The sequence below is a fragment of the Leguminivora glycinivorella genome, chromosome 3 (assembly GCF_023078275.1).
Source record: "Leguminivora glycinivorella isolate SPB_JAAS2020 chromosome 3, LegGlyc_1.1, whole genome shotgun sequence".
Taxonomy (NCBI): Eukaryota; Metazoa; Arthropoda; class Insecta; order Lepidoptera; family Tortricidae; genus Leguminivora; species Leguminivora glycinivorella.
In genome coordinates this window covers 26,160,129-26,181,338 of record NC_062973.1, presented here as the reverse complement: position 1 = coordinate 26,181,338, position 21,210 = coordinate 26,160,129, and the positions used below count along the sequence as shown (strand labels likewise).

Genomic DNA, 21,210 nt, shown 5'->3' with positions numbered 1-21,210 from the left:
AGATAGCATTAAACATAGAACAAAGACCACCCAAAATTTTACAATCATCCTTAAAACTTCCAAAAGAGCTCAATTCATAAAAATAACAAGTCAGTTAAGTCACTCTTTAACCTAAACCCTCGTTAAGCATTTTTACAAACAAAAATTGAAGAATCATTACTGTTTACAATCCCTTTTGTTAGAGAAATTGCGATGAGTCAGTTCAGTCAATAATGAGAGTGGTGAAGGGCTCTAAAAACGCGGCCGGTGGTCTTAAATGGGGTGTATTACCTGGCTTACGCAAAGATAAGCCGTTTATTGACTATTTCTTTGGTAATAAAAGTATTTAGGATTATGAAGATAAAGGCAATTGTAAAATTACTGGGCATTGTTATCATAGACAAAAACAATAAACTCATCATAAACTTTAGCAAGCTTGCACTTAATAAGTTTCAATTCCAAGCCAATTCTAATAGGTCTCATCAAAACCAAATTTTTCCAAACATAAATATAACTCATGACAAGGTAAGAAATGTAGATAAGACAAATATCATCAAATCTCGCAACTACGAAACTATTTCACTAAAAGAAAAACCGAACAAAAAGCCGCGCTAAACCGCAACTCAAACCGCTCAAAACTAAATTATTACCGCGCCGCTTATACCCCATTCAATTTCCCCGCGATGCATCTCTGTCGTCACTAGCCTTTGACTGCGTTGCATATTTTATATAATCCTTTCATCAAAACGAGGGAAAGCGACATATAAATTTTTCATAAGCGAGAGAAGGATGGAACGACCAGCGGGGTGTCAAACAGCGGTGGGGATAAGACGCCAAAGCTCCCGCAAAGTACACAGAATGCAAAAATGGCGCGACGACGAGTGACAAGGTGTCAGGGAAGGGGGGGCAAGCGCTCAGTCCGCTGCCAGCCGCCGAACGAGACACACGTGTTATTTGTGAACGGATATGACGGATTAGTGAAGTGAAGTGCTGTGTGTGAATCTTTTAAGCTGGAAACTAACGGATTGTGGGGCAACATGCTGACGTCAAGTAATCAGTATTTACGACCGGATTATCTGTCGCCTTTGCCTACCACGGTAAGTTTCATGAGCTTTTGCCAAAGTTAGTTTTGATTTACGGGAAACTGATCAGTTGAACTTTAGGTCTAGAGAAAAATACTATCTCAATTTGAAACCTCAGGTTTTGTAAACATTTTCAAGATATTAAAGAATAAAGACGCCGAATCGATTAATGAATCAAAAATAACTTAGAATAAACAATAACAAACCATAACACACGAAAACTGCAATCGTAAAGCCCCTTTCTTTGTTCAAGTTTCCAAATTTGATCTACAACCTCGTAAATTATTCATAAACAAACAAATCGCGAAACAGGACGTAAATGCTACAATAACTTCTCCTTAGTAATGACTTTAATAACCTGTCGTACTTTACTACCGGCATTGTATATTCTAACTAGAACATTATTCTTTGTTATAATGTCCTCGTAAACGAAGTCGTAAAACTGGATAATTATGAAAATAATGGATAATAGGCCATAATAAGTTCCGGAACTGGTATTAATGTCCAAAGCAATGAATCAACCGACATGCAAATCAAAATACTGCGGTAAATAGAATTATACTAGTCCGAGAAAATTTCAACTACTTCAAGGATTACGACTAAGTAGATCCCTAAAATATTAATAATTAGTAATCCTGCTTACTTCATAAAAACAAAAATATCAGCTATTCCCATTTTTTTTTAATTCTTAAAAGTGTTTTGAACGTATTTTTGAACCACTCAAATCTGCTTCATAATTTTCAGTAGACTATTATATTAGCTGAATAACTACAGTTGCTTGAAGCAATTGTGCCCACAATCTTTATTGCAATACTGGAAGTGATAAATATCTACATAAGAGTTTTGAATGATTCACGGTTATTTTCATTAGACTTATATTGACCAGGATATAGACCGTGATTACCTTTTTGATTTTTGTCGAGCTCAAAGGTAATCACGGTCTATATCCCGGTCAATATAAGTCTAAATATCTACATGTATTTGTTTTTGTCCATCCGCCATTATATAATTATTTGAATGTCCTTATACGAACCTAAACAGAAACCAAACAAAACAGAAGAATAAGATAGATATCCGAGGGCATCTGGCAGACAACTACATCTAAAATAATACGAAAGTCACCATAACAATATAAAATAAGAATACAAATGTCAATTTTGATGATATCTGATTGACACTTTAGAAGTATTTGATTTCTTGACTCCACAGTCAAACTTATAACATAGTTTTGTGGAGCACTGTATATTTATACCATTGTTACCTTTTATTATAATAATGAAATGAATAATAATAATAAATAGGACAACTTCAAGATAATCAGTATACAGCTAATAGATCTATAGATACTTAATTTGTATATTTAGTCTTAGTTCAAATATGTAAAGTTTCTTGTGTAAGCAAAGTATTGAGTAAAATTGTGCATCGAACTTAAGATTCCTTTGAGTTTGTTCTTGATAGGTATATTACCGTCACTTCTTATATTTGACACGTTTAGATAAAACAAACTAAATGACAAAACATTGTATACTTATTACATATGGAAATAAATTAAACAGTAAATACATAGTAGAGCTTTACAAAATATTATACAATAATTTTATTAAATAAATAAACCTAATGCTGTAACCAAATAGCTTAAAGATTCATCTAGCAGAAAGAATATCATAGTAAAAACAAATGACTAACTTCTTATTTTTTAATGATAAATGTCATTTCATGTCGTCAATAACAAAAAGTACACTTGCAATAGTTTTAAATAACTTTATTAAATGCGCAAAAGGTAAAAACTAAACAGGCTTGAAGTTCTATAAAACGAACTCATTAAAAACATGAGGTAATAATAAGCTTATTTCCCTTTTTATTTTGAATTAACAATTGAACAAAACTACAATATTACAAGAAAATAATATAACAATAACTGGAAACATTTTAATTGTTAACTACCACAGTAGTGTAGAAGTACGCATGTATTCAAAAATTCTTAGTTCTAACCAAAACAGTAACACCCGAAAGCATGTAATCCCAATCGGTAAGATGTTATTCATCGTTTCCATTCTTTTGAATTGAGATAATTCGTAAACAACACAAAAAAGAACTCATTATTTTCGTAGACAAGCGTGCAAAATCAAACTTTATCGCGAATTCGCGACGAATTTCACAGTTTCGCGTAAACGTGCGATAATTGCGAATGTTTTGTTCCGTTTTAACGCAATTCGCGAAGGCTTTGCTTCATTCCGAGAATAGGCATTCATGATTAATGGTTGAGATTATGCACGGCTTTGTTATGGTATAAACACACGCGTTATGTGTGGGCATTGAGTGAATTATACCATGGTTCAATTGAAGCCGGTATTCATAAATGTTTCTCATTTGCAGTTTGGTCAAACTGAAACTTTATTTTGGGCTATGTCATTAGCATTACCTAGTGCGTTTTCACATTATCAGATCCGGCAAAAATCAAAGATGGCGGCTTCAATGTATGGGATATCGATCCTACATCCAATATCGGATCGAATAATGTGAAAACTCACTCACTCTTAAATAAATATTCATAAAATCGAATGTTTTTACCAATAGTTATAATGCAAATTCCATATTTTTTATTCGCCTGATAATGATCATGCTTATTTTATTAAAGTACTCTTTGCCGTTCTGCTAAGTAAATTTATTAGGCGTCACACTTTCTATACGCTTATCGTTTGTTCGTTTGAATTTTATTTTGTACTTAAAGAAAATTTAATTTTACCATCGTTATTAATTCAAGTAATATAACGCCACGAATCTATTAAACTCCGCTAAGAATCCAATTAGTCCCACGTCACCCCACACAATCAAACTAAAATGTTGACACAACAACCGCAAAAACCACCCCAATACTCGCTCGAAATAATAGTGCGTCCCGTGACAATAGACGTGACAATGCGCGAGTCCGGGCGCGCCGCAAATTCACCGGCACAAATTGCCCTTTTCACAGCGAGATTACATCATGCGGGAGCCGAGTGAAATGTCAAGCGGAGCCGACGGCTGCCAGACGCGCGGATAATGGCGCGTCGGCCGCGTGATTGGACTCCCCCACCCCTCCCACCGCCCTCGGCACCCCGCGGTCCCTTTGTGCGCCCGTCACTCGCAACCTCGACCCGGACGTTTCATTTCATAAACTGACGGCTTCTCCTTTTGTTGCAGCTCGACGCGAAAAAGAGCCCGCTGGCGCTCCTAGCGCAAACCTGCAGCGCCATCGGCGCTGACACGCCGAACCCCAAGCTCATCTCCGCTGCGGAGAAAGCCAGCAAGAAGTATGAAGACAAACCGCATATGGATAACAAGCCCAGCTTCAAGCCTTACGAGTCGTGCCTCACTGCGAGAGAAAAGACTAGAACACCGGAGGACAGAGCGTCGTCCGTGAATGCTCACTCCAAGACGCCTTCCTCCAAAGGTAGCGCGTCAACGACTCCTGTACAAGCGCGCTGTGGAAGCAATCAGAGCTCCTCCTCTCAGAGAACCTCACCACCCGCCAACCACAAAACGCCATCAGAAAAATCAGATGAACGGTCGAGTCCCCTACATGGCTCCCCGAATCCAACCAAATCAGACTCTGCTAGTAATTCATCCACATCGAAGTTACCCTTCACGCCTACCAGTCTATCGTCCAGTGCCGATACCAAAGAACATTCAAGCTTCAAACCGAGCGTACCTGTCACATCATCAGCTTTTCTAGGAGGCTTGCCACCCACTGGCTTTCCTTTACATATGGATTTAATGACAAGCAGTCTTATGGCAGCTCAACATCATGCACTGAAGAGTGGGCTGAACCCTTATCTGGCGTACGCGAGAATGAAAGCACCAGGTGGAGATCTAGGAGTGTGCAGAGATCCGTACTGCACGGGTTGTTCATTGAGTTCGCATTTGCTCAAGTCTGCGGTGTGCCCGGCCGGGTGCACGCAGTGCGACCATGTGAAGACGCCGTTCCCGTTACCGACTAGTCACCCCGCGGCTGCCGCCTATGCGCACGCTCAGCTGGCGGCCTTGGCCGCCGCATCTCAGCTGCCTTTCGTCTGTAGCTGGATGGCCGGAGACTCCGCTTATTGCGGGAAGCGGTTCGCGACATCCGAGGAGCTGCTGCAGCATTTACGTTCACACACTGCCAGCGGAGAATCGAGTCCAAGTCTGTCGATGCTCAGTGCGACGCACCCTCTGCTACAGCGGACGTACCCGACCCCGCCGCTGTCGCCGCTCACGCCGCGGTTCCACCCGTACAGCAAGCCGTCGCACCTGGTGTCGTCGCCGCCGCTGTTCCAGCTGCCGCCGCACCCGTCGCTGGCCGCCTACTTCCCGTCGTACCCGCTGTTCGGGCCGCGGCCGCTGCACCCGTGAGGTCAGGCGGCGCTCCAACACAAGAAAGGGGGCGCCGACCGCTAACGCCCAAGCCAAAAGGACATTCGCAACCGAGGAGCGTGTAAATATAGCGTAGTGTTCCGAGGTTCTAGTCGGCTCATATCATCGACGACGCCCGCGAGGGCCGCGCAGCTGTGATCTCTACTCGTAATGTATGTTATAGTGCACTGATTATTGTGAGAGCTCATCTGTAAATCACGCTGTACATATTTGGGCATACCTATTAGTTTGATGCTCGACGCTAGTGCTTTAAAGAGTGGTTCAGTGTTGCAAAACGTGAAGGATTGCCTTTGAGCATGGTCAGGTATGCCCTATGTATGGCCAATTTAAGCTTTGAATCGCGCAAGCGTTAATTTTCTAGTTAGACTAACAAAATTTTTATGTACCAAATCTATAGATGTAATTTAAATAGTTTTTTTTAATAAGTTGTTGCAAATTAGAATTGTTAATTTGTGTTTGTATTATTAAAGCTGTTCTTGGTCAGAATACACGAACGAATTCCTGTCCTCAGTTTCACATGAAACGGGTAAACGCTCGGATATTTTGTAAACAAGATGTATTCATTAGTTGTTTAATCTGATCCATTGATGCAAAAGACGTTGATCAATGAAGACAAACAAAGTCATACCAGATAAACTATTTTACGGACTTTGCAGTAAACTTGTACTTACTCCATGACATACTTTGATCGATGGATAAGATTGGACGTCTAGAGGAAGCGTGTTTGGTATTATTTGGTGACAATGAGGCACATATCTTGTATAAAGCGTAGTACCGACGCGTAGCGTAGCGTCTTCATTAAGATTACCTTAACGATCTTATTTTATATTCATTTTCACTTCAACTTTCCAACTTGTTAAACTGATAAGATCTTAATAACAGAATCTCAACACATTACTTCATAAATTTACATTAACATTAAACTTTATGAGATAGCCACTTCACTGAGTAGGAAGCGATTCTAATGCTATTTTGTCTTGTGCAATTATGGTCTTTGAATAACTTTCATAATTTCGTACCAATTTTTTAACATCCACTTAAAAAAATCTTTATTTAAAATAAGTCAAAATGGTGCGAAGCTATAAAAGTTATTCTTGGAAAGATTTGATGTTATTACAGATCTGATTTCAACCGAATAATGTGTATGCCGATCGCAATGTTAAACATAATTTGTTGTTAAAGTACATAAAGCGAAGAAAATATACGTAAATATTTAATTTCAAACATGTTTTTAATTTATGACCCTTAAAATTCAAATCTGCAATGATTTAACAACTGAGCAAACGTGTACCTACATGATACAAAAAATGAAGAATTGACAAATTACCTTTTTGAAGTTTTGAATGCAGCAAGGATTGTAGACAGTATATTTGCTACAGAACTGCAGCAGCGCAACATTTACAACTAATATTCAGTAGCAAATGTCAAAATGGTGTACATTAGGTAAAAAAACCTAAACTATACAAACTATTTGGTGACCACGAAGTTTTGTTGAATTGACCATCGATACAAGAAGTAGCAAAATAAATTAAAACATTTTTTTGTGGAGACACCTTACACATATCATATCTAACTAGCCCTAAATTAAGAAACGCTATACTACGGGTGCTGATGTATAGCGTTTCTTAATTTAGAGCGACGATTTACATATTACCTAATTATGTATTAGATCAATACATACAAAAAAAACATGTATGACTCAGGAACAGATATCTATCTAATTACAAAAATAAATGCCCTTATTGGGATTCGAACCCAGAACTGCGGCTTAGCAGGCAGGGTCACTACCCGCTAGGCCAAACCGGTAATGTATAAAATAAAAATAAACATAATAATGGCAGTAACTTTATATAAACTTTAGCACATGCGCGGGAGTAAAATTAACTGTATTAATGACATAAGGACGGGTAGTCTATCTCGCGGCGTCTCAGAGAGCAACTGACGTAATTTTAACCACATAACAGTTAAGACATTATCATTAAAAGTTAACCTCCCGTGAAGTTAATAATTAAACTTGCCCAATTTTAACTAACTATTACACCACACCTGAGATAACCATCAAAATATCCAGTTAAAGTATTTAATTAATTCAATAGCTATTTTATTAACACAATGATAAATTGTTAATTACGCGTTTTAAAAGCTGGGAACTAGGTTGGAATATTCATATTTTCAAACATAAATAATGTAAATGCCAAAGATATTAATTTAAATGGACTAGGCATCTTATACGATGTCGAGGAACGGTTTCTACTGTGCACGTCGCAACCGCGACACGACTAAGTGGCGTCAAAGAGACTTTGATGTCAATAAATCTGCTCCATTGATATAGTCGTATAGTACTAAAAATATTAATGCAATCCCAAAAAGTACCTAATATGTTGACAATAAAATAAATTATTAGTCAACAGTACATTTAATTTTTCTCTATGAGACGTGTAGCCCTGTCTTGTTAATTTATGTTATTCACTGTTTATAAATAAAAATATTTTTTTAATAGCATTCACATATATACATATTTATTTGAATCTCATCTGTAGTGGATAATATTTATTTGAATCTCATCTGTAGTGGAAAATATTTTTTCACACTGGTATTACAAATGATATGTGTTCTTTTTTTCCTGTTTTATGTGTCTTTTTGTACAAGAAAGTGTTTTACTCTACTACTACTTATTAGGTACCGTTTTTAACAATAATGTCATTGACAAGTGTCGGTGGTATCATTCGGTCAATCTTTGGTAGTATTTTTGTAACTTAAGGTCTCTTATAAACGGTCAACCAAAACTTGACATTAAATAATGGCGCACAATTCAAATTTCCTATGGAAATTAAAACTTCACCCCTACATTTTTAATTAATTTCCAATGTTAAAATGTAATGGCCGTTGATTATTTCGCCTACGTCAAATCTTAGGAAAGCACGTGTTTATGAAAAAACTGGCCGGTGAGAACAACATTTTTCAAAATTGACGCCGTTATTGTGCCAAGATTTGGTTACTATAGCATATCCTTAAAATATTATATACGTCTCCGGTAAATGTAGCTTATAAATTATAGGAGAGCAATTAACTTTCGCGCTGGCTGTTTCAACATCTTATTAATTCAATAATCTGAAGGCTGTGGATTTATGGAGCCGAGTGTACCGGAATATGGTTATCGAGATGGTTGAGATATTAAAGACGCTGTAACACCTGTTTTGGAGTGTGATTTAGTTGAAATTACGGGTAAGTATGGCTGTATATCTATGGTTTAATGAAATATAACCCTATGGTTTAATGAAATAGGGTTAGCGATTGTAATTAAAGTATCTTAAGTAAATAAAAAACATCCATGACTCAGAAACAAATATCTGTTCTCATCAGACAAACAAATGCCCGACAAATAAATGCCTTTATTGGGATTCAAACTTAGGACCGCGGCTTAGCAGGCACGGTCATTACGCACAATGCCAGAGCGGTTCTCAAAACATTCCAAAGTATTTTAAAACTCCAATCAAACTTAAATTCACATCCCGTTAAGTCTATGAACATCCTATATAGATCACATAAGTGAGACTGTCCACTTGTCACGTAGATTGTAAGGTAATTTTTCTCATATTGTATACGATACATAAGTAAATATAATTTTAAGATATAAAGAACAGACTGTAACGACCAATGTTGTGACAATATGGGGTAACGAGGAGGCTGACAAATTGGCGAATGCTGCTTGTTCAGATGGCGTAGAGTGCGATACCAGACCATGCTACTCTGAAGTTATACCCGAGTTTAAACATTGTCAAATGTTTTGGAGGGAATATCGATGAGCGTATAAAAAAAAGGCATTTGGTACAGAACGATACAATGTGACCGTATACCGTGGTTTGTTAACTGTAAGTTAGGACGAAAAACGATTAAATGTATATTTAGAGTCAGATCCGGCCACATTCCATCAGGGAAGTTTATCTTATGAAAAAAGCTATCAAATTTTGCAGTCTACTGATGGAATTGACGAAATTCAAAAATTTTGTTTAAATAGCAATATAATATCATTCATCTCCTGTCTCAGCCCAATTCGGACTCAAAATGGCGTTAAAAATTAGATCTAGATACGACATTTCCGTATCCTATCTACACCACATGCGGATCTAATTTTCGACATATCTAAATTCTCGAATAGGGCTAACAACTGAACGCCAGAACGCCACATTTATGAGGAACGGCGTATAAAGGCGTCAACAGACTTGATGTATGGCGTGATGTATGGGACAGCCAGACGGATAAATTGCCCGTAATTTATAGTAGAGACTAATTACGTGCGGTATGATTTGTGAGCTCTGAAGTTCTTATGAAAGGCGTAGAGTATATTTATATAGATATGACACTGGGCTTTTTAGGGTTCCGTAGTCAACTAGGAACCCTTATAGTTTCGCCATGTCTGTCTGTCCGTCCGTCCGCGGATAATCTCAGTAACCGTTAGCACTAGAAATCTGAAATTTGGTACAAATATGTATATCAATCACGCCGACAAAGTGCAAAAATAAAAAATGGAAAAAATGTTTTATTAGGGTACCCCCCCTACATGTAAAGTCCCCACTGATATGTTTTTTTTCATTTCAACCCCAACGTGTGATATATTGTTGGATAGGTATTTAAAAATGAATAAGGGTTTACTACAATCCTTTTTTGATAATATTAATATTTTCGGAAATAATCGCTCCTAAAGGAAAAAAAAGTGTGTCCCCCCCTCTAACTTTTGAACCATATGTTTAAAAAACATGAAAAAAAATCACAAAAGTAGAACTTTATAAACACTTTCTAGGAAAATTGTTTTGAACTTGATAGGTTTCGTAGTTTTCAAGAAAAGTATGGCAAACTACGGAACCCTACACTGAGCGTGGCTCGACACGCTCTTGTCCGGTTTTTTGATATTCGGAGCAAACACGTTAGGAATAACAGCTCTTAAAATATTGTTAATGAATAATAGAAACATCTCGAATAGTCTGGAGTAGTCGGTATCCCTGCCTGATAAACTGATGGTTCTGGGTTCGAATCCCGGCGGCAAGGGAATTTATTTGTGTGATGAACGATGAGCACAAATGTTTGTTTCTGAGTCATGGGTGTTATTTATGTGTTTAAGTATATTATGTATATCGTTGTCTTGTCTGAGTACAAACAACACAAGCCTTCTTGAGCTTACCGTTTGCAGGACTCAGTCAATCTGATCTGTGTAAGAATGTCCTGTAATATTTTATTTATACAATTCATAGAAAGTATGATACACCGTGTTTAAAATCCCAAAAAAATTAGTATTTTCATACATAATAAATGAATTTATTAGTTCACGAGACCCTTAAGAATAACATTCAAGTTTTTTTTTTTTTAATAAATGGCCTGTCCCATTTGGTGGGACTATTTTGCCAGTGTCAGGATAAGTGCGACGTTGTTCGGTAGTTGGCACTTGTAAATTGATAGTTAGATTTTACAAGAGCACGTGGACTATCGGCCGTCGATGACAAAAAAGGGGCTAAACGCGTTTCGAGATTAATTCTTCATCAGCTTCTCACTAAAACATTAGTTAACTGCATAATAAGCTATCGATATTACACTTTAAACAACATTAATGAGCAAAAGAAGGAGAAATTATTCACGACACGATGCCGCTAAGATGGCACCCGAACCGGAAGTCCCAACATTCAAGTTAGTATCAAGTCATTGACGGCACATGTCAAAACAAATAGGCTACTTGCCTCCTAGTCAAATCAGCTTCTTTTTAAATATTCCGTAGCAGTATATTCGTACATCTATGATAAATTATATGCAACTACTTATCCTACAGCAAGCGAGCAGATGCAAACACTTGATAAAACTTCCGTCAAAGATACATAAAAACCTAGACTGCCAACAACGGCACTCATAAAGGAGGTAAATACGACACGGAGTCAACACCCGCCGCTAAAGAGAATAAAGTAGCGGCTCTAATGAAGCTCTTTCAAGATAATCTAGAAAGTCCTGTAACCTGCAATGTCTGAGTAGGGATGTAGAAAATCACCAATAGAATTTTCTTAGAAAAAAGATTCTTGGGGACATTCTCCGAAATGTTTTGGAGGAGAGAGTGTTAGTGCTCAATTTTAAAAGGAAATTATAGTGAATATTAAACCTACATAATTATTTTCCCCTCACTAGCTCGGAAACACGTGTTTTGTCCTTTAATACCAGCGGGTAAAAACGCATTTTATCCACTAGTGGGTAAAGTAATTTGACCTTGAATAAAGTCAAACTGCTTTAAAATTGATAAAAGTAGGTGAATCTAGTAATAAAGATGATTCACCACCTGTGGAACTACTGGAAGCAGTGATAAACGCATTTTTTGCGTTGTAGTTTCCTCGCTATAGTGAGGGGAAAAGTTTTGTGTTACACTCGAGTGCAAATGTATTTTACTTCTCGTGGTCGCAAGTTCAGGATTCTATTCTCAAACTCGCTTCGCTCGTGGTTCAACTATAGAATCCTTTCACTTGCTCGTTTTTCAATTCCACACTCGGCGTTAAAATACAACTTTGCCCCCTTGTATAACAAATAACTATTGTTATCCGAAACTATACCTCAGTCATTTGTGAGTAGTATATCGATACGTATGTACCCGAATGGGAGTATATACAACAACAATTTAAAAGCTTGACACTTTGACGTTGACTTCCACCCGCCGTCTTCAGTTTCCCGTAATCATGACCTCAATAAAAATCAAAAAGGTAATCACGGTCTAAATCCCGGTCAATATAAGTCTAATCTAAAAGCTAAAGGACCGAGAACATACGTGTAACATTCAAGCAGTTCCAGGCTTCCGTAGGCTCCGTCGACTGCTTCCCATCAGGTAGGTTGTGTGTTGGTTCGTCTAAAAAATATTATCGACGGTGGAAAGGAAAAACCCCTTAAACGATATTTTGAGCGATAATAATAATATAATATTATAGGACATTTTTTACACAGATTGACTGAGCCCCACGGTCAGCTCAAGAAGGCTTGTATTGTGGGTACTCAGCAACGATATATATAATATACAAATACATAATATATATACATACATAGAAAACATCCTTGACTCAGGAACAAATATCTGTGCTCATCACACAAATAAATGCCCTTACCGGGATTCGAACCCGGGTCCGCGGCTTAGCAGGCAGGGTCACTACCCGCTAGGCCAGACCGGTCGTCAATATATATCGTTGGAATCGACTTTTTTTTCTGCGTCGTTTGGTCCAGGTCACGAGATGATTTGATGAATATGTTGTCGCTAAAAGATACGATTTTTTTTGTTCAAAAATAAAACTTTAAAACACGCTTCCGAACAATTCACTAAATCGTCACTACTTTAAAAAAAACCGGCCAAGAGCGTGTCGGGCCACGCTCAGTGTAGGGTTCCGTAGTTTTTCGTATTTTTCTCAAAAAGTACTGAACCTATCAATTTTAAAACAATTTTCCTAGAAAGTCTTTATAAAGTTCTACTTTTGTGATTTTTTCATATTTTTTAAACATATGGTTCAAAAGTTAGAGGGGGGGGGACGCACGTTTTTTTCCTTTAGGAGCGATTATTTCCGAAAATATTAATATTATCAAAAAACGATCTTAGTAAACCCTTATTCATTTTTAAATACCTATCCAACAATATATCACACGTTGGGGTTGGAATGAAAAAAAATATCAGCCCCCACTTTACATGTAGGGGGGGGGGGGTACCCTAATAAATCATTTTTTTCCACATTTTATTTTTGCTCTTTGTCGGCGTGATTGATATACATATTGGTACCAAATATCAGCTTTCTAGTGCTTACGGTTACTGAGATTATCCGCGGACGGACGGACGGACGGACGGACATGGCGAAACTATAAGGGTTCCTTAGTTGACTACGGAACCCTAAAAAACTGGTATCTTCGTATGTCAATGAAAAGAAAATTATAGTAAGTAGGTATGTATGGAATGCATATAGACTTACTGCGTTTTAACTTTGAGGTACAGCGTGAGATACGATATTTTTTAAAAGTAGTGACGAAATGTTGCTTAAGAGGTTTCTCCCTTATCGTCGTTATAATAAAATATCCAGAGGAAATCAAATAAGAACAACCACATCACTAGTACCGAGTACCCGGGAAACTGAAGCGAATATCTTGAAGATAAGAGTTAGGGCGTGCTTCAGTTGTAAAAAGCGAGGTTCTCATTACAGATAGTACAGCACAATAACACTGTAAAGAATTGTTTAACAAACGGACTTCAAAACAGTTTCGATGGATTAAAACTATAAAATCTACACCGTGTCCAATAAGTTTGAATACAGCACAAATAGCCAATAAAACAAAATGAACAAATAGTTACTACATTATTATATACTCGTATTTTATGAATGGCACTCTTATTTACTACATTCACAACAAATGTTTTGGAATAACTCCAGCATTAACTTGTTTACCAGCCTCAAACGCTTCTCAAACGGATCACACGCGGCACGCACCGTTTTCTTCACATTTCATCCCAAATACTTTCAATAATCTTTTTGAAATGATCTAGGTTTATGATTTTATAAAAATTTAGTCTTCAAAGCGTGTATGACCATACAAAGTAGTCTAATACGCCTAAACCTGGAGGCCTGGGTGGCCACTCATGTTTCGGATAAAAAACTGCCAAATTAGTCTGAAACTACGCTAGAATACCATTTGCCGAATGTGCTGGAGGTGCGTCTTGTTGGGACACATGATACTCATTCCCAAGCATCCTTTTTAACTTTAAGGCATTTTTTTCTCCAAAACCTTGGTTTTAAAGAAAAAAACGTTGATTTTAACGCTTTTATCTGTAAGTACTGAAGGTAGTTTACCTCGCTTACATACTACATCCCACACCTGGGCCGATGGTGAGCTCTGGAACCTAGGCACATTTTTCTAGTTGCCCGGAACGTTATCTATCCTCGGTACCCATAATAGTTTATTTTGGACACGTGGCGTCTGTTTTATCACATACAGATTCTGCTTATAATAAATAACTCGTCACCTGCGTGCCGAGCAAGTATTTTGTTGGCACTTTACCTCTTTGTTTTTCTTAGACACTTCGGAAATTTCATGAACTTTGTGCTTGTATTTTATTAAAAGGAATATACTCTTCAGTTTAAATAAGAATTTGATGGCCTGTGATCCCTATATCTTTAGAACTGAGGTAAAATGTGAGTATTCGGACTTATTGGACACGGTGTATATGGGTCTGACATATTGCTAGACAGAGTGATGGCAAGCAGACTGTGTAATCTGATGGCCGTTTTCAAATGACAATTTAAAAAAAACCCCCGACCGCGACATAGTAGACCGATTTTCATGAAACATGGCTAAGAACACTGCTGACTAACTCAGCTTTCAGACAAAAAAACTAAATCTAAATCGGTTCATCCGTTCTGGAGCTGCGATGCCACAGACAGACACACACACAGACAGAAAAACAGACAGACAGACGGCCAGACGGACAGACGGGCAGACAGACAGACACGTCAAATTTATAACACACCGTCGTTTTTGCGTCAGGGGTTAATAAAACAAGATCCTAGCGTTGGCTTGTTAAGAGAGTATTTGAAATACTACGAGTCAGTAAAGTTCTGAGATTATATTAGGAGTACTAGATTTCCGGAAAATAGGACTATATGCAACTGCATGAGATAAAGGCCAGATAAATAATTGTAACGAGTATCTCGGATAGCTGTGAAAAAAATAATTAAGCAGTCCAGTTATGTCATCATCCTCCTTGCGTTATCCCGGCATTTGCCACAGCTCATCGGAGCCTGGGGTCCGCTTTGACAACTAATCCCAAGATTTGGCGTAGGCACTAGTTTTTACGAAAGCGACTGCCATCTGACCTTCCAACCCGAAGGGTAACTAGACCTTATTGGAATTAGTCCGGTTTCCTCACGATGTTTTCCTTCACCGAAAAGCGACTGGCAAATATCAAATGACATTTCGCACATAAGTTCCGAAAAACTCATTGGTGCGAGCCGGGGTTCGAACCCGCGACCTCCGGAACGAAAGTCGCACGCACATACCGCTAGGCTACCAGCGCTTGGCCGTTAATTAAGCAGTCCAGTTATGTGATTATATAAATCTAATTACAAATTAAAATTCGTTTATTTCAGACCAAATGATCCATGATTCTTGTTAGTAAAATATAGTAACTTACGGACTATGTTAGTACATGCTAACATAGATATAAGTACAGTCAACCAATTGGAACCCTAGGCCACTGTGGAACTATGTCACAATGTCGTTATAAATCAGATTATAAGAAATCTCTTACTGCTTGTTATTTTGACAAGGGTTGTAGAGTGGCCTAGGGTTCCAATTGGTCGACTGTACATTATCTATATATAACAAATAATACAAAAAACAACAGTACACAATCTAAAACTATATCTACATACTTAAAATTACTGAGAGGAGACAACACCTAATATAAGTAATTATTAATTTATTTATTTAATCTTTATTGCACAAAGAAAATACAATTGTACACAAGGCGGACTTAATGCTATAAGGCATTCTCTACCAGTCAACCTTCGGGCAAAACAGATAAATTGTAAGCGGTGCAAAGTAAAATTATATTAAGAACAAATTATTATTTATTAAGCTAACCTATAATTATGTAATGCATATAAATAAATAATAAATAAATAAATATTATAGGTTACACAATGACTGAGGCCCACGGTAAGCTCAAGAAGGCTTGTGTTGTGGGCTAACCGATATATTTAATATATAAATACTTATATACATAGAAAAATCCATGACTAAGGGTTATGCGCCAGACCGGTCGTCAAACCAAGAATAAACATTAATTATTAGAGTAATGTTATGTATGTTTTCTATATTTTCTGCCTTATCTATATTGATTGTTTGTCCTTGTAATATAATCTCAGTGATTTAGCTGAGTGCATGTGCATAAAAGATAACAATTAATTGATAACTCTATTTGTCTATTTCAAATGCGCAGTCGCAATTTAACCGTCAACCATGTCGAACGCTGAAGAAAAACTGCGTGAAGTGTTGAATTCCATCATTAAAAATAAATTTCCGAATGCATCTAAAGTGGAAATTAATCCTATTAGCAGTGGTGGGGCTAACTACAGTTCAACTTTATTTGAAATGTTTATCGCTACTCCAGAAGGTACTAAAGAACTTTTCGCGAAAGTCGCCTCGCTGGGCGACGTTTTCAAAGACACAAGTCAACGTGTCTTTGATACAGAAGTATTCGTCTTAACAAAAGTTGCAAATGCGTACGAAAAACTACAAGTCAAACATGGGATAATAGAAAGATATACATTTCCGAAAATTTTCACACATGATTGCGATATACCGATAGTCGTCTTGGAGAATCTAGCTTCTAAAGGATATGAATGTTATGATAGATTCAAAAGCATTGATTGGAATTATGCGTCAAAATGTGTAGAAACTTTGGCCAGATTCCATGCTCTGTCTTTTGCTTTAAAGAAGGAGTATCCAGAAGAATTCCAACTGGTTGGCGATAGGCTGGATTATAAGTGGATTGAAACTGATCTTACAAGTGCGGCTTGGGAAGGTGCTAATGATGGCGCCATAGCAGCTGTTAATAAAGAAGATAAAGAGAAACTTTCGAAGGTTCTAGAAGGAACCGTCGGTTGGAGTAAATTCTTCGAACTCGGCAAACCCCTTAAAACCTCTGTGCTTATTCACGCAGACTATCGCCCGAGTAATTTAATGCATAAAGAAATGGTAAATATGAACACAATATATATTTTAAATTGTCTTACCATCTAGATGAGCAAATACTAACAACTATCATCGTTTAAGGTTTAACTCATCATCTCGTCATCTTTATCAGTGTTTATTAATAAAATTACAAACATGACATTACTCTTACAAATTAGTAGATCAGGGACGTAGTAGCACAAATATAGTTAGTTTTAGCTATGTTTTAACCATTCAGTGTAGAGGAGATGCAGTACCGTTTTATAAAGGGGACTTTTTGAAGGTTTCTCAGTCGTTCGCAGGGTTTGGTCCCATGTTTTTTAAGATTCGGTGGATCAATTTACTCCCACAATTTAGGTCCATTTGTCGTTATGTAAGGTACTAACAAATCCTTGAAAGTATGTTATTACGTCATTATAACATCTCCTCTGTATCATGCATGCTATTGCAGTTATCTCCAAAAAAGCTATAAAATTTGATATCAGTGGAGTTGATTTCCGTGGTTTCGGTGGATTTTTTGACCACCGATATCAAAAAAAGTGACCACCGACTTCAATTGCCACGTTGTAAACTGATTAAATGTCCATTATTTTCTAATATTTCATACTTAAATAGTAGGATATACCTTGTAAAAACATATAACTATGTTTCTAAGCAAATTAAGCCACTCTATGGGTACAAAATTCTCTACTCGATAATGACTAGCATATTAAATTTAGTAAAATTGCGCGATTATGAGCCTTTTTACATGACCTGTCATCGAATTAAAATGAAAAATATCATTAAATTGAATAATAAGTTATATATTAAGTTGAAATGTGGAATAATGTATAAAAAATTGAATTCGGTGGGGCAAATTGATTACAGTGCCCATACATAATTTCGGTGATTTTAAAATGTCAGATTTCTTACAAACTATAAGGTTCTAATGGAGGCCTCCACCACCAATATTTTTTATATTTAGGCTAGATTTTAGTAAATTGACTGACATATCAATAAAGTAGTAAATAAAAATCAGCACCGAAATCAGGCACCGAACGTCATCCCTGAGAACCGCCCTAGTATGCTAAGTCCATCATAATTATTAGTATGTTATTCGTAACGACTAGGCAAGTAATACAAGAATTAGTGGGTAATAAAGTTGCATCTTTAAAATACAGTGAACCTTTTTTTTTCTAGAACGGTGAATACCATGTGATCCCCGTAGACTACCAAACTACCAGGCTCGGGTGTCCGGTATCCGATCTCTTGTACTTCATCGTAATGGGTTCCGACCAGAAGTTCCGAAGGCAACACTACCCCCAACTGGTGGAACATTATTATGAGCATTTGGCTCTGCTGATGATGAGATTTGGTTTGAAGCCTGAGGAGGAGTATGGGAGGGAGGAATTTGAGAGTGACATTAAGGCGGTAATACTTTTTAAATCTTCTTTTGAATTAATTTTTTTGCTGTTTGATGTAACAGTACTGGGTGTCCGGTATCTGATCTCCTCTACTTATCGTGATGGGTTCCGACCAGAAGTTCCGACGGCGACATTACCACCGACTGGTGGAACACTATTACCAGCATCTGGCTCTGATGATGATGAGATTTGGTTTGTAGCCTGAGGAGGAGTACTTCATGGAGGAATTTGCCTGCACAAACGCTCGCTCATGATAATATCTCTTTCGTTGGTATCTATCTATCTCTATCGCTCTTGAGTATTGGCGCGATAGAGCCAGACTACATTTCTGTGGCGTTTCGTTTCGCAGAAATGCCGTTCGGCTACGGGGTCTGGGTTTGAATCCCGATAAGGGAATTTATTTGTGTGATGAGCACAGCTATTTGTTCCTGAGTCATGGATACTTCCTATGTAGTAGGTATTGGTATCCACAACACGAGATCATGAGCTTACCGTGGGACAAAAGGAAGTGTAATGTGTGTGAGAAGTCCTATATTACTCGTATTTATTTAGTTATTTATCTAGACTTTTTTATAAGCTTTTATTCAACTTGCCTTGTTAGTATGTTAGTGTGCGTCAAAACGTAGAAGCTAAATTTGACCCACTTCCCGGTTTCCGATTGAGCTGAAATTTTGCACACATAATGTAAATCACGTGATTTTTAATATTGCATAATATTATGGTATCATGGAGCTGATCTGATGATAGAGCAGAAAGGTGGTCATAGGAACTCTGTCATGAAACGTCGTATCCCCATCGAGTAAGAGATTTTTAGAAAGGTCTCGGAGAGCAGTAGATGATTGTTGAAAGAAAGGTACAGTCGGCGATAAAAGATTTTGTGTCAAAAATGAAATTTTTGCAAAAAACTTATTTTTTCAACAGAAGCTCCCAATCGCCCTCGGTCTAGCAGCGATAGTGCTGCCCTTCGTGACAGTGGACGCCGCGAGCGCTCCGAACTTCGAGCGCAACGAGTACGTGCCGCGCCCGAACGAGCTGTTCGCACAACGGTTCCGCGAACTTGTGGACGACTTTAAGGAGTGGGGAGTTATATAAAATTCTTCCACGAGTTTTAGGCACTTGTCCCACCAAAGCGAGTAAGCACTTCCATGTATATAAAAGAGAAAGCTAGGGATTTATAGTTCATCGCTCACGCTATCTTTGCGTCTCATTTATTTACACGGGAGCAACTATCTTTTATTCCTTTCTACCGCCGACAGCTCATCGCTTCCTCGCTTTTAGCGGGACCAGTACCTTAACCTCCTTGTTTCAATTTTGAATCTTGAGTTCAGATTTTTTTGAGTTTGTCTATACCTATTAGACCTTGTTTAGTTAAATGTACGCGTGCCAGCGACAGTGCTGCCATCCGTGACAGTGGAAGTCACGAGCGCTCCAAACTTCGAGCGCAATGAGTACGTGCAGCGCCCGAACGGGCTGTTCGCACAACGGTTCCGCGAACTGGGTGGACGACTTTAAGCAATGTGGAGTTATATAAGCCGCTCTACGTGTCTCGCCTGCATTACTCCGCCGTGGCCAACGAAGTGGTGGAGTAATATGTTCGCCGGAAGACTGGCTTTACGCTGAGGGTGCAGCAGCTGCAATCGCGTACACTTCAGCTCGTTTGTGGTGCGCGTGCCGCGGTCGCTGCAAGACACCATCGCGAACGCAGACTTCCGGCCGAAGAGTGCAGTCTTTCGACGGTTTCGGGACAACCTGCCGAATTCTACGCCCGGACAGACGACGCAACGAAGACTCGACGTTAAGTTGTCACCTACTTAAATCTAGTTAATTTGTGATGTGTTTATTAATTTTTTCTTACTATTTTTTTTATGTTTTTATGTATTTTTAGTTACACAGTGCTTTGGTGTTTACTGTCATGCTGTGAAATTTTGTTCTTTATATTTCATGTTTCTTTATTTCTGTCTGTTGCTTTCCGTGATTTTCCTCATTTATTAATCAAGGTTTTGATTTTAAAAGATCTTTTTTTCTTCATGTACACTGCTATATCCTTATAGTAGACTTTCCTTCGATCTTGATTACTGATAAAATGGGAAGCGCGAAACTATTTCGTTTATTATGAATGTAATGTAAGATTTTTCACTACTTTAACAATTTTGTTTTTATAAAAATAACATTATCATTTAAAATTTTGAGAACGAACTGTTTTCATTTCGAATAGTGGGTAATAATTATAGAATACTACCAAACCACAGTCATGTGCCTAACATCTAAAAAGATGTTTTATTAGCGAAAGGTAGTGACTTTCACAAGTTGAACTATTACCAATATTTACAACTATCATTAGGATGCCTTCACTAATGCAAGTATTATTAATTATGCATGCAGTCCACTATCAGCAATTATTGCATGATTAAATGTGGCTACCGATTTGCATTTTCATCGCGTGATGATAATAAAATCCTGCCCCAGATTTTTTTTATTTATGTAGTACTCATTTATATTAGTCTGTATAATTAACTTGTTGTATATCCTAATTATGTCAAACGTAATTATTTATTATACGTTGTTACATAAACTGGTTTAAAACTATTTATTTTGCCTAACATAATTAATACATAAATTTATTACAA

The 21,210-nt window shown here is 37.6% G+C and overlaps 2 protein-coding genes across 2 annotated transcripts; both read left to right on the top strand.

The window, feature by feature from the left end:
• The first annotated feature begins 874 nt into the window (after nucleotides 1-874).
• LOC125242640 (zinc finger protein Elbow) lies at nucleotides 875-6,671 on the top strand. Its single transcript, XM_048151475.1, has 2 exons — nucleotides 875-1,076; nucleotides 4,245-6,671. Exons 1-2 carry the CDS (start codon nucleotides 1,017-1,019, stop codon nucleotides 5,430-5,432), a joined length of 1,248 nt encoding a protein of 415 aa, XP_048007432.1. The 5' UTR covers nucleotides 875-1,016; the 3' UTR covers nucleotides 5,433-6,671.
• A 9,775-nt stretch (nucleotides 6,672-16,446) lies between these two features.
• LOC125242642 lies at nucleotides 16,447-19,675 on the top strand. The gene is made up of 3 exons (XM_048151478.1): nucleotides 16,447-17,204; nucleotides 18,360-18,590; nucleotides 19,505-19,675. The coding sequence occupies exons 1-3, from the start codon at nucleotides 16,467-16,469 to the stop codon at nucleotides 19,673-19,675; spliced, it is 1,140 nt and encodes a 379-aa protein (XP_048007435.1). The 5' UTR covers nucleotides 16,447-16,466.
• Nucleotides 19,676-21,210: the final 1,535 nt, after the last annotated feature.